This window comes from Jaculus jaculus, chromosome 21 (assembly GCF_020740685.1).
Source record: "Jaculus jaculus isolate mJacJac1 chromosome 21, mJacJac1.mat.Y.cur, whole genome shotgun sequence".
NCBI classification, from domain to species: domain Eukaryota; kingdom Metazoa; phylum Chordata; class Mammalia; order Rodentia; family Dipodidae; genus Jaculus; species Jaculus jaculus.
Window position 1 is genome coordinate 4778044 of NC_059122.1, and position 16638 is coordinate 4794681.

Consider the following 16638-nt stretch of genomic DNA (forward strand, 5'->3'; position numbering starts at 1 on the left):
AACTGAGACAAGGAGATGCAGGGATTATAACCACACTATAAGTTTTGGGACAAGAGAATGTCCTACTATCAAACACTTATGCCCAGAACTGGTGAGATGGTTTACATTTAAGGCGCTTGTCTGCGAAGTCTAAGGACCCAGGTTTGATCCCCAGGACCCACATAAGCAAGATGCACAGGGTGACACATGCATCTTGCAGTGGCTGGAGGCTCTGGTATACCCATTCTTTTTCTCTCAGATAAATAAATACTGGGTTGTTGTTTTTTTTTATGGTACAGTCTCAATGTAGCCCAAGCTGATCTAGAACTCACTCTGTAGCTTCAGGCTGGCCTTGCCCTTACAGTGATTCTCTTATGTCTACCTCCCAAGTGCTAGGATTAAAGGCATGTGCCACCACGCCCCATCGCTGGGTTCTCAATTGCTAAATTCCATAATTCTACTGCAGAAGGCTTGAGACCTAAACCCATGAAACCATGGGATCTGTTCTAGAAACCATACACACTAGCTTGGAAGGTGTTAGTATGAGTGTGTGTGTATGTGGGTGACGTAGGGACACAACCTAGGTGGAATGGGATACTGTTTCTCTCTAGAACAGTACGATCCAGACAATGCAAGTCTTGGCTATGCTACTTACTAGAAATTTAACTAATGGCAAGGCAATTAACTTTCCTATCCTTCAATTTCTTTTTCTGTAAATGATAACTGCTATTTCCGAAGTGTACCAGCCCCAAAGATTATGGTGACGATTAAACACAATCAGTGTGTATAAGGCTGACAGCCTTCCCTCCTCTGCTCTCTGCCTTCTCCTCCTCCGTGTGCACTAGGCTGTCTGTACGCAAACGAAATCCTTCTGGAATGCGAGACTATTTCAACTGTAGCCTAGGAGGCACCATGGCTCATTGGAACCAGACTAAGTGGGTCTGAATCTTGGCTTTACCACTTACTAACTCTGTTATCATCAGCAAGTTATTTAACTGCTCTTGGCTTAATGTTCTCATCCCCACAGAATATGAACAATAGGGCTAGAGAGATGGCTAAGCAGCTAAGTAAGGCATTTGCCTGCAAAGCCAAAGGGCCCAGGTTCAATTCCCCAAGACCCATGTAAGCCAGATGCACAAGGTGGCATATGCGCCTGGAGTTTGTAATGGCTGGAGGCCCTGGTGTGCCCATTCTCTTTCTCTCTCTGCCTCCTTTTTTCTCTCTCAAATAAATCGACATTTTTTTTAAATACAACAATAAAACTTCAAGGAGAAGCTATGGAAGTTAAATGACAGCCAGGCATGGTGACACATGCCTTTGATTCCAGCACTCAGGTGGCAGAGGTAGGAGGATTACCATGAGTTTGAGGCCAACCTGAGACTCCATAGTGAATGCCAGGTCAGTCTGAGCTACAGCGAGACCCTACCTCAAAAAAAACAAACAAAATAAAAAGCAGAATAGTAATTTATGAATGAGTTAATTCATGTTATTTAATACTAGCGCCTAATAAACATTGCTAATGTTATTATTGTTTTGTTACAAGTAAATCATTCAGTTCTGGTTCTGCCTTGGCATGGTCCTTCACCTAAAATGAATGCCAAATTGATAAGACATTCTGTCACCATAAACGACCCCACATGGCACTCTGTACCTTGCAGCCGCTTCCTTCTTCCCATCTTCCAGAGTCCTCCAGTGAATATGATCTCCAAATCCTAGAAGAGGAGAGCCTTTTGAGCATTCAAAGGGCATGGACCCAAGGAAGGAGCAGGGCATGCTCATAACATATGCATAAAAAAATGCTACATCAAGCCGGGCGTGGTGGTGCACACCATTAATCCCAGCACTTGGGAGGCAGAGGTAGGAGGATCTCCGTGAAATTCGAGGCTACCCTGAGACTCCATAGTGAATTCCAGGTCAGCCTGGGCCAGAGTGAGACCCTACATTGAAAACCAAAAAAATAAGCTACATCAGGGGCTGGAGAGATGGCTTAGCAGCTAAGGCGTTTACCTGCAAAGCCAAAGGACCATGGTCAACTCTCCAGGACCCACGTAAGCCAGATGTACAGGCGGGCACATGCATCTGGAGATCATTTGCAGTGGCTGGAGGCCCTGGTGTGCCCATTCTCTCTGTGTCTGTTTCTCTTCTATCTCTCTCTGCTTGCAAATGAATAAATAAATAAATTTAAAAAAAAAAAACAAACTGCTACATCAGCCGAGTGTGGTGGCGCATGCCTTTAATCCCAGCACTGGGGGGGGCAGAGGTAGGAGGACTGCCATGAGTTCAAACCCACCCTAAGACCACATAGTGAACTACAGGTCGGCCTGGGCTAGAGTGAGACCCTACCTCGAAAAACAACAAGAAAAGATAGAACACCTCCTTCTGAATGTTGATATACGTAAATGAGATCATGTGTTTAAAGAAATTGTTATTATTGCCATTAAGTTAGCCAGTGTGTTCCCCTTGGATGAAAACACTGCTAAGCAAGACAGACATCACAGGCTTTCCAGTGTCCTGAAGTCAAAGGCCAACTCGGGCTGGCAAGATGAGTTATTAAGGCGCTTGCCTGCAAAGCCAAGTCTTCAGTTTATATCCAAATATGTTAGCGCTCATAATAATGCTGTATTTTAACCACATTATGTCTACAACATGCTACATGAACTAACTCATGTCAGCTTAACTTTTCTTTCCTTTTTCCGAGGTAGGGTCTCATTCTAGCCCAATCTGACCTGGAATTCACTATGTAGTCTCAGGACAGCCTCGAACTCACAATGATCCTCCTACCTCTGCTTCCCTATTGCTGCGATTAAACGTGTGCACCACTACACCTGGACTTTTCTTTATCGTTTGTTTGTTTGTTTTTTCCAGGTAGGATCTCACTCTAGCCCAGGCTTACCTGAAATTCACTATGTAGTCTCAGTGGCCTCGAACTCAAGGTGATTCTCCTACCTCTACCTCCCAAGTGCTGGGATTAAAGGCCAGGCTTCTTTTTCTTTTCTTTTTTTTTAAATTTTTTATGTATTTATTTGACAGTGACAGACACAGAGAGAAAGACAGATAGAGGGAGAGAGAGAGAATGGGCGCACCAGGGCTTCCACCCTCTGCAAACGCACTCCAGACACGTGCACCCCTTGTGCATCTGGCTAACGTGGGACCTGGGGAACCGAGCCTCGAACCAGGGTCCTTAGGCTTCACAGGCAAGCACTTAACCACTAAGCCATCTCTCCAGCCCATTCTTTTTCTTTTTTTAATGACAGAGAAATAAGAGAAGAATTGTCATGTCAGGAACTCAGCCACCTTGTGATGTCCAGCTTATGAGGGACCTGGAGTGTTGAACATATGTCCTTAGGCTTTGCAGGCAAGTACCTTAACCACTAAGCCATCTCTCCAGCTTCCCTCCCCCCACTTTGTTTTCTTTTTTTGGAGGTAAGATCTCACTCTAGCCCAGGTTCACCTGGAAATCACTCTGTAGTCCCAGGCCAACCTCGAACTCAGAGATCCTCCTACCTCTGCATCTGGGAGAGTGTTAGGATTAAAGGCATGGGCCACCATGCCTCGCTAACATTTCTCTTGCAAACATTTATCTCCTCCAAATAAATTCAAGTCTAATTCTCATTGGTGCTACCACAGGCAAGTAAGAGTTCACAAATATTAGCACGTGGAGACAGGATCCTCAACAATATTAGCACATTCCAATCTCAACAGCACAGGCTGCTGGCCAGGGGAAGGGGAAAAAAAAAAAAGGTCATTTGCCTAAGGCTCAGAGTCTCAGCCTGAAGAATGAATGATTGAGAGAGAAATTGGGAGGCTGTCCAGAAATGGGGGGTACCTAAGGTGATCACCATCATTCTACCCTTAATCCCTAAACCTGCAGGAAGTAATCCAGGTTTGGTCCCACAAAACAGCCTGCTTGTTTGGGATGTCTTTTTACACAGCAATGAAATCTCCAATAAAACAAACTTTCAGGACACACTCACTAGACCACAGTAACAATGGCCAAACCCTCCACAAACACAGAGTCAGCCACAAGGTGAGATAAGAAGCAGAAAGGGCAGAGGGAAGGCTGCCCTGAAAGCAAACATGCACTAGAAACCAGCAGGGCACCCAACCCTCCAAAAGCTAGCCTGTTTCCAAGTCTGCAGTCTCCTCGGGTTTCCAGAAGAATTCCTCAAGAACGAGCCATTTTATTGTACTTTATTTACTTTTTAATTTCATTTTATTTATTTATCATTTTATTTATTTATTTGGTTTTTCGAGGTAAGGGTCTCACTCTAGCCCAGGCTGACCTGCAATTCACTATGGAGTCTCAAGGTGGCCTCAAACTCATGGCGATCCTCCTACCTCTGCCTCCCAATAAGTATATATATATATATTTAGCAGAAGGCACCATGGTACTGAGAAGTGACAGGAGTGCTCAGCATTGCAATATCTCTACCACACCTTCCAAGGCTCAGGGTCTAATGCGGAACAGATGGCGGAAAGAATGTAAGAGCTAAAGAAAGGACAGGACTCCTTACAACATGCTCCCCCTAGACACAAAAGGGCCTGGATATCCATGACCTCACAGTGCCTGACACTACCTACACAATACCATCATATTAGGAGGAAAAGATCATGACATCAAAATAAAAGAGAGACTGATTGAGAGGGGGAGGGGATATGATGGAGGGTGGAGTTTCAAGGGGAAAGTGGGGGGAGGGAGGGTATTACCATGGGATATTTTTTATAACCATGGAAGTTATTAATAAAAAATGTTTTTGAAAAAAAATTTATGAGTCAGGGGCTGGAGAGATGGCTTAGCAGTTAAAGCTCTTGCCTGCGAAGCCTATAAGGGCCCAGATCCAATTCCCTAGGACCCACATCCGTGCCCATTCACTCTATCTGCCTCTTTCTTTCTCCAATAAAAAAATAAAATATTAAAAAAAAAAAACAGTCAAACCGGGCGTGGTGGCTCATGCCTTTAATCCCAGAGGCAGAGGTAGGAGGAGTGTCGTGAGTTCAAGGTCACCCTGAGACTCCATAGTGAATTCCAGGTCAGCCTGGGCTAGAGTCAGACCCTTCCTCGAAAAGCAAAATAAATAAATAAATAAAAATAAATAGATAAAAGAGTCAAGCCAAGCACGGCGGTATACACCTTTAGTCTCAGCAATTCAAAGATGAGGTAGGAGAAGGATTGCATTGAATTAGAGGACAGCCTGAATAACAAAGTGAGTTTCAGCCTGGGCTGGAATGAGACCCTGTCTCAAAAAAAAAATATATATATATATATATATATATATATATATATATATATATATATATATATATGGTTGTTAGGCTGAGCACGGTGGTGCACTCCTTTAATCCCAACACTCTGAAGGCAGAGGTAGGAGGATCGCCGCAAGTTCAAGGTCAGCCTGAGAGTACACAGTGAATTCCAGGTCAGTCTGGACTAGACTCTACTTCAATAAATAAAGTTGTTGACAAATGGCCAAATGATAGAATGGTGCAATAGTGGCATGTCTCTTATGGGGAAAACCAACCACTATCTGATTGGACTGGGGGCCCGCTCCATAAGAGGGAATACATGCCTGATACTGAAAACCTAGTCAAAAGCCTATGGTGCCAGGTGTGGTGGCGCATGCCTTCAATCCCAGCACTGGGGAGGCAGAGGTAGGAGGATCTCCTTGAGTTTGAGGCCATCCTGAGACTCCATAGTGAATTGTAGGCCAGCCTGGGCTAGTGTGAAACCCTACCTGCAAAATAAAAAAAGCCTATGCTAGGGAGGTCATGAGCTCTCAGAATGTGGCTCACCAAACTCCCCTCTAAGCACTTTCCTTAACGTTCATACCCATATACTAATGCTACTCTCACTTGTGGTTAGAGAAGCTTCTCTTTTCAGATGGCGGTGACCACTGGGATGACTCAGAAGGCACCACGGTGCTAAGAAGTGACAGAGGAGAGTTCAGCACTGAGACATCTCTATCACACCTTCTAAGGCTCAGGGTCCACTGTGGAAAAGGTGGTGGTAAGACTACAACAGCCAGGCATGGTGGTACACATCATTACTCCCAGCACTCAGAAGGCAGAGGTAAGAGGACCGCTGTGAGTTCGAGGTCACCCTGAGACTACATGAGAATTCCAGGTCAGCCTGGACTACAGTGAGATCATACCTACAAACAAACAAACAAACAAAAAAGAATGGAAGAGGGACTGGAGAGATGGCTTCGCCGTTAAGCACTTGCCTGTGAAGCCTAAGGACCCCGGTTCGAGACTCTATTCCCCAGGACCCACATAAGCCAGATGCACAAGGTGGCGGATGCATCTGGAGTTCGTCTGCAGTGGCATGCCCATTCTCTCTATCTGTGTGTGTCTGTTGCTTTCAAATAAATAAAAATGAAAAAAGAATGTAAGAGCCAGAGGAAGGGGTAGGACGGCTTGCTATGCAATGGTTCAGACACAAATTGGCCTCAATATCCATGACCTGGTAGTGCCTAGCACTACCTTCACAAGACCCTCATCACAAGAGGAAAAGACGATGGCATCAAAATAAAGAGGGAGGGCTGGAGAGATGGCTTAGCGGTTAAACGCTTGCCTGTGAAGCCTAAGGACCCCGGTTCGAGGCTCGGTTCCCCAGGTCCCACGTTAGCCAGATGCACAAGGGGGCGCACGCGTCTGGAGTTCGTTTGCAGAGGCTGGAGGCTCTGGCGCGCCCATTCTCTCTCTCTCTCCCTCTATCTGTCCTTCTCTCTGTGTCTGTCACTCTCAAATAAATAAATAAAAATTTAAAAAAAAATAAAGAGGGAAAGAAGACATGGGAAATGGGACAGCACTGGGGTCACAATTCCTCACTTTCATTCACAACCACTGATCTATCCCCCAAACCACCCCACAGTCAGTTTTTTTCCAACACACTAGCCCATGAGCCACAGCAAACAGCAAAGATAAGTGTTGGGGGCTGGGTAACAAGACCTTGTCTTCATTTGGTCCTTTTTTATACATTTGCTGGGGTGCAGGCACAGCCTCCCCAGGCTCTTCAGGGAAAAGGCATCTTTTTTGTTTTGTTTCTCAAGGTAGGGTCTCACTCAAGCCCAGGCTGACATGGAATTGACTATGTAGTTTCAGGGTGGCCTCAAACTCACGGTGATCCTCCTACCTCTGCCTCCCTAGTGCTGGGATTATATATATTTACTTATTTATGAGAGAAAGAAGCAGAAGAGAGAAAAAGGAGGAATGAATGGGCACAGTGGGGCCTGTAACCAATGCAAATGAACTCCAGATGCATGTGCCACCTTGTGCAGCTGGCTTTAGGTGGGAACTGGGGAATCGAACCTGTGTGCTTAGGCTTTGCAAGTGCCTTAACTGGTAAGCCATCTCTCCAACCCCTGAACGCCCCACCCCCGTTTTTTTGTTTTTTTTTTTTGGGGGGGGTTCAAAGTTAGGGTCTCAATCTAGCCCAGGCTGACCTGGAATTCACTCCGTAGTCTCAGGATGGCCTCGAACTCACGGTGATGCTCCTACCTCTGCCTCCCCAGTGCTGGGAATTAAAAAGCTTGCGCCGGCCTCTTAAACGTACCAAATTACCTTAACTCAAGAGCCACTGCAGTCTCGAACCTAAGAATTAACTGAGCGAGTTCGAGGACTCCTTCCCTCTGTTCATCTTCTCCAAATGGTCCTCCCTCACCCCCCACCTCCAAAAAAAAAAAAAAAAAAAAACACAAAAAAACATGCAAACTCTCCAGGAGCGGTTGAGAAAGCCCAAGCAGGAACGTGGCGCGTGGCCTAGGAGGGGACCATAGTGGGGGATCGTGGGGGGAGAGGGGTACACAGTGATCAGGGGGCCCAAAGGGTGGTAGGGGGGGGGGAGCTGGGGCCCCGATCCGTAAAAAAAGAGAGCAGAAAGAGATCTGACCCTTTCCGAGCCCGCTGTGTCCATCCGAGCAGGCGACGAGGAGCAGCAGGGCGAAGCCCAGCAAACAGGTGGCCATCTCGGCGGCGGCGGCGACTGCCTCCCGGGCGCAGCGGCTCAAATCCAGGCCCCGGAGGTCCCCGATCCCCTCCCCCGCCCCCAAAACTCAGAAGGAAGTGATGTTACACGGATGTGGGTGGTGCCTCCGAGGTCCGATTTGCATGGAGTTCACGTTTAAAGGTGCAGGGCTCGTGGAAGGCTGGCGGGCTGTTTCAGGGCGAGTTGCTTCCCCGTGTGGGTCCAGCGCGTCCTCGAACCAGGGAATGCTGTGGGACAAGGTGGACCCCGAGAGTTTGGGAGGGCAGGGCGTCTGACAGCCGGATTTGCCACCACCACCCACCAATAATTTATTTTTTTTTAATTTTTATTTATTTATTTATTTGAGAGCGACAGACACAGAGAGAAAGACAGATAGAGGGAGAGGGAGAGAGAATGGGCGCGCCAGGGCTTCCAGCCTCTGCAAACGAACTCCAGACGCGTGCGCCCCCTTGTGCATCTGGCTAACGTGGGACCTGGGGAACCGAGCCTCGAACCGGGGTCCTTAGGCTTCACAGGCAAGCGCTTAACCGCTAAGCCATCTCTCCAGCCCCAATAATTTATTATTATTATTATTATAATTTTGTACTTGCGAAGTAGGGTCTCATTCTAGCCCAGGCTGACGTGCAACTGACACTTATAGCTCCAGGCTGGCTTCGAACTCACAGCGATCCTCCTACCAGTGCCTCCCAGGTGCTGGGATTAAAGGCATGGCTTTTTTGGAGGCGTGTCTGCAGAGGCCTGGGCAAAGCCGGCCCTGGAGAATCGCAGGCCCCCATTTTTCCTTGCAATCGCTGCAAATCTTCCACTGGCGGGTGTTGGGGTTGGGGTTGGGGACGGGGATGAGTTATGGAGGAGGGTTGATGCAACCCATTGATTCAAGCTTGCTGGGAAAACTAGGTTTCTGGGCCCTCATTTATTTATTGTATTATTATCATTGTTTATTAGGGTTTTTTTTGGGGGGGGGGTTTATCTCTGTTTAAAGGATTTAAATTTTTTTGTTTGTTTGTTTCTTTGTTTTCCGAGGTAGGGTCTCACTCTGGTCCAGGCTGACCTGCAATTAACTCTGTCATCTCAGGGTGGCCTTGAACTCATGGCAATCCTCCTACCTCTGCCTCCCGAGTGCTGGGATGAAAGGCGTGCGCCACCACGCCCGGCAGGATTTTTTAAAATTTTTATTGACAACTTCCATGATTGTAAACAATATCCCATGGTAATCCCCCCCCCCCGACTTTCCCCTTTGAAACTCCATTCTCAATCATATCCCCCTCCTCCCTCTCAATCAGTCTTTTATTTTGATGTCACGATCTTTTCCTCCTATTATGATGGTTTTTTTTCTTTTGTTTTGTTTCTTTCAAGGTAGGGTTTCATTCTAGCCCAGGCTGATCTGGAATTCACTATGGAGTCTCAGGGTGGCCTCGAACCGAGCCTCCTACCTCTGCCTCCCGAATGCTGGCAGGAAAGGCGTGCGCCACCACGCTCGGCTCAGATAGATAGATAGATAGATAGATAGATAGATAGATGATAGATAGATAGATAGATAGATAGATAGATAGATAGATAGATAGATAGATAGATAGAAAGAAAGAAAGAAAGAAAGATAGACAGACAGACAGACAGACAGACAGACAGACAGACAGACATAGATAGATAGATAGATATGTATCTATATCTATATCATCTATATCTATATCACCGTGGAGTCTCAGGCTGGCCTCGAACTCAAGGGCTATCTTGCCACCTCCGTATCCCGGAGTGAGCAACTTTTCCCTGCCGCTTGCTTGAGCGCGTTGTCAAAGACCACCGTGAAGTACGCTCGCTCACACACGCGCTGGGGCTTCCGTAGCTGCGAGGGGGCGTGGCTACCCGCAGCTGGGGGGAGTGGCCTGGGCGTCACGTGATCTGCTCCCGCCGCCGCGGTCTTTCTCTGTTTCAGCGGAGGCAGCCATCTTGCTCTTGCCGCGTGCCGGTGTTGGGGGACTCCCCTCCCCTTTCCCTACTTCAGGTGAGACATTTTCCCCCCCCATTCCAATACACACACACACACACACACACACTCACCTGCGGTCCCGCCGCTCCGCGGCCCTGCGACCGGCCGCGCACGCTTGTCCGCCGATCCCCGCGCGTCCGCTTGCGCTGCCACTTCCGCCCGATCGCCGCGAGTTGAGCCCGAGAGGAAGGGGGGGGGCGCGAGGGGGGGGCGCGGGGGCGGCCGGCCGGGTCCTGGTCGGTTACTTGGGGGGCTCCTGGGGGGGCATCGGAGCGAAGGTTCCTCTCCCCCATCCCCAAGCACCACGCCCGCCGTGGCGGAGAGCCCGGGCCCGTGCTTCTTTGCAACCCAGATCCAGTCCCCGGTAGAAGTGGAGTGGGGGTGTGGGCCACGCGGACCCTCCTTAGTCTCCCCCCTCCCCCCGCCATCACTCCAGTGTGCCTCCAGTACTAATTATTGTTCACAAGTAACCTATCCAAAGCTTCGAGCCTGGTCGTGCACGGGAAGGGAAACTGAGGCAGCCGTCCCTCACTACCACCCCCACCCCAAAGCCCTGACGGCACCAACTAGGTTACTGCACGCTTCTGCACCTTGTGACCGGCGCTGTTCGTTTTCCCTGATGGATGATTGATTGATCCTCAGGCACTGGTGGTTGATTGATTGATTGATAGACGGGCACTGCTGATCGATTGATCCGCAGGCACTGGGCAGTTGGTCGATCAGCAAGAACTGCCGATTGATTGATCCGCAGGCACTGGTGGTTGATTGATACACGGGCACTGCTGATCGACCGATTGATCCACAGGCACTTATGATTAGTCGATCTGCAGACACTGCTCATTGGTCCATCCGCAGACACTGGGCAGTTAGTTGGTCGATCAGCAGGAACTGCCGATTGATTGATCCGCAGGCACTGGTAGTTGGTTGATACACGGGCACTGCTGATCGATCGATTGATCCACAGGCACTTATGATTAGTGGATCTGCAGACACTGTTCATTGGTCCATCCGCGGACACTTGGCAGTTAGTTGGTCGATCAGCAAGAACTGCTGATTTATTGGTCCACAGGCACTGGTGGTTGGTTGATTGATTCACAGACACTGCTGATCGATTGATCCACAGGCACTGGAGGTTGATTGATTGATTCACAGGCACTTATGATTGGTTGATCTGCAGGCAGTGCTGATTGGTTGGTTGACCCACAGGCCCTGGGGTGCATGGCTAGTGAGTGCGGTTTTAACTTCTGTGGTTCCCACGTTCTTTACACTAAACCTTCAGCTGCCCCCCTCCAGAAGTTACCAACGGTTGAGTATCATCTGTGAGCTGTACCATGCGCTTGGTGATCTGGGACTTAAGCCCTCAAAATAACCCTGCGAAATATGTGGTTGGTGTACTTTTCTTAATGCAGGAGAAGCACAAGTTGAAAGAAGTCAGTGACTTTCCAGAGCCTTAAAGTGGCAGAACCTTGGTCTTCATGACTTCAAAGTCTGCGCTTCAATCAATGCCTTTCCTGCATAAGAAGTCAGGGTGGATGGCTTAGTGGTTATGGCACTTGACTGCAAAGCCAAAGGACTCCAGGTTCGATTTCCCCCCCCCCCAGACCAACATAAATCCAATGCAGAAGGTGGTGCATGCATCTGGAGTTCATTTCCAGTGGCTAGAGCTCATGGCCCGCCCATATTCTCTCTCTCTCTCTAAATAATAAAAATAATGACAAAACTTTTTTCAAAAGAAAGATGTGAGGACTAAGGGTTCCGATTTGTTTTCCCTGTGTAAACCTGATGTATATGAAAATGCCTACCACACAATGCTTGGAACTTTGGGGCTCTCAGTAAGTATCGGTTAACCTCATTATTTACACTCTCCTAGAAGAAAGTGCAGAACAAGATTCTTGGACTACCCAAGGAGGAACTCGCTGGCGATCTGGCCCCAGGCAGTTGCTTCTCCCTTTGGTTTTAGAATGGAACGTTTTCCTTCTGGGGCCTCCTCATCTGCTGTCTTGGGAGGGAGATGAACTGTTTAGTGACACTTCATGCCCAGCTGCTGGGAGCAGTCACCTGATGGGGCTTCACACATAAAACAAGAATGACAGCCACAATAAAGATGGGTTGATGGAAGAATAGGGAATAAAATCAGGTGATCTTTGAGATCAGATTTTTTTTTTTAACCAACCCCCTTATATTTGCCTCTGCGTCTTCCAACAAAACCCCTGCCACTCTCCCTTCCGTCCCTTGCTCTCTGGAAAAGGACACGGGTCACCCAGGTTTCAGCCAGAGCTTACTGTCCACTCTGAAGAGAAGGAATGCTTTGCCAGCAACTTTATTTATTTATTTATTTATTTTTGGGTTTTTGAGGTAGGGTCTCACTCTAGCCCAGGCTGTCCTGGAATTCACTATGGAGTCTTCAGGGTGGCCTTGAACTCACGGAGATCCTCCTACCTCTGCCTCCCAAGTGCTGGGATTAAAGGCGTGTGCCACCACACCCGGCTAAATTTTTTTTTAATTATTATTATTTTTTTATTAACAGCTTCCATTGTAAACAGTGTCCCATGGTAATGACCTCCCTCCCTCCACTTTCCCCTTTGAAACTCCATTCTTCATCATATCCCCCCCATCTCAATCAGTCTCTCTCTTATTTTGATGTCACGATCTTTTCCTCCTATTATGATGGTCTTGTGTAGGTAGTGGTCAGGCACTGTGAGGTCATGGATATCCAGGCCATTTTGTGTCTGGAGGAGCATATTGTAAGGATTCCGACCCTTCCTTTGGCTCTTATATTCATTCCACAACCTCTTCCACAATGGACCCTGAGCCTTGGAAGATTTGATAGAGATATTGCAGTGCTGAGCACTCCTGTCACTTCTTTCCAGCACCATGGTGCCTTCTGAGTCATCCCCAAGGTCACTGCCATCTGAAAAGAGAAGATCCTCTACCAAAAGTGAGAGTAGCATTCGTATATAGGTATGACCATTAAGAGAAGTGCCTACTGGGCAGTTTGATAAGCATAGTATATACATTTAGCCAGACAGCAGTAGACGTTACACCCCTAGGGCTCATGACTACCTCTGTTTTAGGTTTCCAGTATCAGGCATGCACTCCCTCCCATGGAGCGGGCCTCCAGTCCAATTAGAGGGCAGTTGGTTTCCACCATGACAGACGTGCCACTATTGCACCTGTGCCAGCAATCTTTTTTGTTTTTGTTTTTTTCTTCGAGGTAGGGTCTCCCTCTCACCCAGGCTGACCTGGAATTCACTGTCATCTCAGGAAGGCCTTGAACTCACGGCGATCCTCCTACTTCTGCCTCCCGAGTGCTGGGATTAAAGGCGTGCGCCACCACGCTCAGCAGGGCCAGCAACTTTTAAGTCCGTTTGTTAAAAGGCCTGTGAAACCAGTCGGCTTCTCCTTTGCATTAAAGTTTATTGCTGCACTGAGACTTTGGAAGAAGTCAGGGCATCAGGGGCTTGCCGAAGTGACATGGGGGACCAGGCAAACCACTTGACAGCAAGAAGATTTGAATTGGGCAGGAAAGGAGAACTCCATGGCCTGACTTGGGGCTGGAATCTGGAGCAAGAGGCTTGGATTTAAAAAAAAAGAGAGCTGGGCTGGAGAGATGGCTTGGTGGTTAAATGCTCGCCTGTGAAGCCTAAGGACCCCAGTTCAAGGCTCTATTCCTCAGTATCCACCTGCTTGCTATGCTATGGGTTCCCTCATGGACACTCCGATAAAAGGTTGATTTTGCTCCAAACAAGTGAGAACCCTCTTGTCACACCCTCCCAACCTCTCTCTAGCTCTTCTCTTGGGAATTTCTATTTCAAAATGCAGAAGAGGCCCAAAGGATATGTCCTGTATTTGGTTCTAGCACTTTCACATGACCTTCTCTTTCGTAAGAAATTATTTTTTGAGGCAAGCCCAACAGACTGGCCAGTTGTTGTTTTTTGGTTTTCCTAGGCAGGGTCTCACACTAGCTTAGACTGACCTGGAACTCACTATGTAGTCTCAGGATGACCTCGAACTCACCCCAGTCCTCCTGCCTCTGTGCCGCCACACATCCAGCTTGTTTGTTGTTGTTTTATTATTTACTTAATTATTAAAGAGGCAGAAAGAGAATGGGAGTGCCAGGGCCTCTAGCTGCTGCAAATACAGGCACCACCTCGTGCATCTGGAGTGGAACCTGGGTCCTTAGGGATTGCAGACAAGTTCCTTAACTGCTAAGCTATCCCTCCAGCACCTTGTTTTTTTTTCTTGTTTTTTTTTGTTTTTTGTTTTTTTTTTTTGAGGTAGGGTCTCAATCTAGCTGAAGCTGACCTGGAATTCACTATGTAGTCTCAGGGTGGCCTGGAACTCTATGCATAGCCCATCGATTTCCCCACGAACCTCGCAAGCCAGACGCACAAGGTGGTACATGCATCTGGAGTTCGTTTGTAATGGCTAGAGGCCCTGGCGAGCCCATTTTCTCTCTCTCTCCCCCTCTTAAATAATATATAGAATAATATACATATAATATATATATATATATATATTTAAGAGACTCTAGGCTGGAGAGATGGCTTAGCATTTAAGGCATTTGCCTGCAAAGCCAAAGAATCCCAGTTCGATTCCCCAGGACCCACGTAAGCCAGCTACACAATGACAGAGAGAGTGAGAACTGACACACCAGGGCCTCCATCCACTGCAGTCGAACTCCAGACGTGTGTTACCTTACACATGTGCAGCCTTGTGCTTGCGTCACCTTGTGTGTCTGGCTTACATGGGATCTAGAGAGTAGAACATAAAGTCCTTAAGCTTTGCAGGCAGGGACTTGATTGCTAAGATATTTCTTCAGCCCAGGAATTTCTTTTGGTGCTTTTTTTTTTTTTAATTAAGGGGGGGCAGGTGAGAGAATGGGTGTATCAGGCCTCTAACCATTGCAAAGGTACTCCAGACACATGGGCCACCTTGTGCATCTGGCTTACGTGGGTCCTGGAGAATTGAACTTGGGTCCTTAGGCTTGCCTTAACTGCTAAGCCATCTCTCCACCCCTCTTTCAGTGCTGTTTGCTATACCTTTATGGACATAGTCCTTTAAAAAATGAAGCTAGGGCCGGGCATGGTGGCGCACGCCTTTAATCCCAGCACTCGGGAGGCAGAGGTAGGAGGATCGCCGTGAGTTCGAGGCCACCCTGAGACTCCATAGTGAATTCCAGGTCAGCCTGGGCTACAGTGAGACCCTACCTCAAAAAAAAAAAAAAAAAAATGAAGCCAGGCCTGGCGGCACACACCTTTAATCCCAGCACTGGGGAGGCAGCGATAGGATGATTGCTGTGAATTCAAGGCCATCCTGAGACTGCATAGTGAATTCCAGGTCAGCCTGGGCTGGAGTGTCACCCCATCTCAAAGGAAGGAAGGAAGGGAGGGAGGGAGGGAAGGAAAAAGAAAAGAAATATAAATATTGGTCCTTTTCTGTGACTGTGTCAATCTCACAACTGAAATTTACAGCAACTTATTCAGGTCTGTGACAGAGCCAAGGTTGGCATACACATAAGAATTACTGTTTTGCCTGGTATAGTGGCGTATGCCTTTAATCCCAGCATTCTGGAGGCAGAGGCAGGTGGATTGCCTTGAGTTCGAGGCCACCCTGAGACTACAGAATGAATTCCAGGTCAGCCTGGGCTAGAGTGAGACCCTACCTCAAACAAACCAATAAATAAATAAAATAAAAAGAATTATTGTTTTGAGTCTGCATACAATTTCTCTCATAAAAGAGTGTTTTGATTTGATTTTTCAAGATAGGGTCTCGCTCTAGCCCAGGCTGACCTGGAATTTACTATGTAGTCTCAGGCTGGCATTGAACTCACAGCAATCCTCCTACCTCTGCCTCCCGAGTGCTGGGATTAAAGGCGTGTGCCACCACACCTGAGTAAAAGTATTTTATCTGCCTGGCCATTGTGATACAATGTTAAAGAGTGAGAAAACATAGGCTATAATTATTTAAAGCTCAGATATAACTCCATGGCCAAGTTCAGTGTCAGCAGCACAAACAGTAATTTTGTGATGTTTGAGTCTCTTTTTCTTCCAAATGTAGAAAAGAGTTATCATTTGAATGATATTCAGGGGTTAGAGAATTACCCCCCCCCCCAAAAAAAAAAGTACCAATAACTATATTGATGGTATTCAACTCAGTAATGACCTGTTAAACCATAAAACAAGTCAAATAAGACTTTGGAATGCTAAGACTGAATATGAACTTAATGTTGAGCTGGGCGTGGTGGCTCACACCTTTACACAGCACTAGGGAGACAGAGATAAGAGGATTGCTGTGAGTTCAGGGCCACCCTGAGACAGTGATTTCCAGGTCAGCCTGGGCTAGGAGTGAGACCCTACTTCGAAACACTTCCCCTCCAAAAAAGGAACGTTGTTTTCCCTAGGAGGAATATCTGACCAGACTAGAATTCATGATTTTATGATGTTTGAGTCCTCAAAAGTCAAGATTAACTGTAAAAAATTATTTACTTTTTTTTGATTTTTTTTTTTTTTTTTTGAAGTAAGGTCCCCCTGTAGCGCGTGACCTGGAATTCACTATGTAGTCTCAGGGTGGCCTCGAACTCACTGTGATCCTCCTACCTCTGCCTCCTGAGTGTTGGGATTAAAGGTGTGTGCCACCATGCTCAGCTGAGAAACAAAACAAGAAAACTTTTTAAGGGTTTGCCTCC

At 47.4% G+C, this 16638-nt stretch overlaps 2 protein-coding genes across 4 annotated transcripts in view; one reads left to right on the forward strand and one right to left on the reverse strand.

Annotated features, from left to right (window-relative positions):
• Txndc12 (thioredoxin domain containing 12) overlaps nucleotides 1–10102 on the reverse strand; it is a 27243-nt gene extending 17141 nt beyond the window's left edge. Inside the window, exons 1-3 of one of the 2 annotated variants that reach the window (XM_045139200.1) lie at nucleotides 10022–10102; nucleotides 7868–8190; nucleotides 1631–1691 (exon numbers count right to left, since the gene is read on the reverse strand). In XM_045139200.1, the coding sequence (XP_044995135.1) occupies nucleotides 1631–1691; nucleotides 7868–7943 (137 nt within the window). In that variant the 5' untranslated portion in view covers nucleotides 7944–8190; nucleotides 10022–10102. Of the gene's footprint in view, nucleotides 1–1630; nucleotides 1692–7867; nucleotides 8191–9656; nucleotides 9780–10021 lie in introns of those variants that run through there. The other variant, XM_045139199.1, reaches the window with a different exon arrangement.
• The window catches only part of Btf3l4 (basic transcription factor 3 like 4), a 22218-nt gene continuing 15473 nt past the window's right edge, over nucleotides 9894–16638 (forward strand). Inside the window, exon 1 of one of the 2 annotated variants that reach the window (XM_045139202.1) lies at nucleotides 9894–9965. The gene's annotated coding sequence lies outside the window, so the exon portion shown is untranslated. Of the gene's footprint in view, nucleotides 9966–11372; nucleotides 11530–16638 lie in introns of those variants that run through there. The other variant, XM_045139201.1, reaches the window with a different exon arrangement.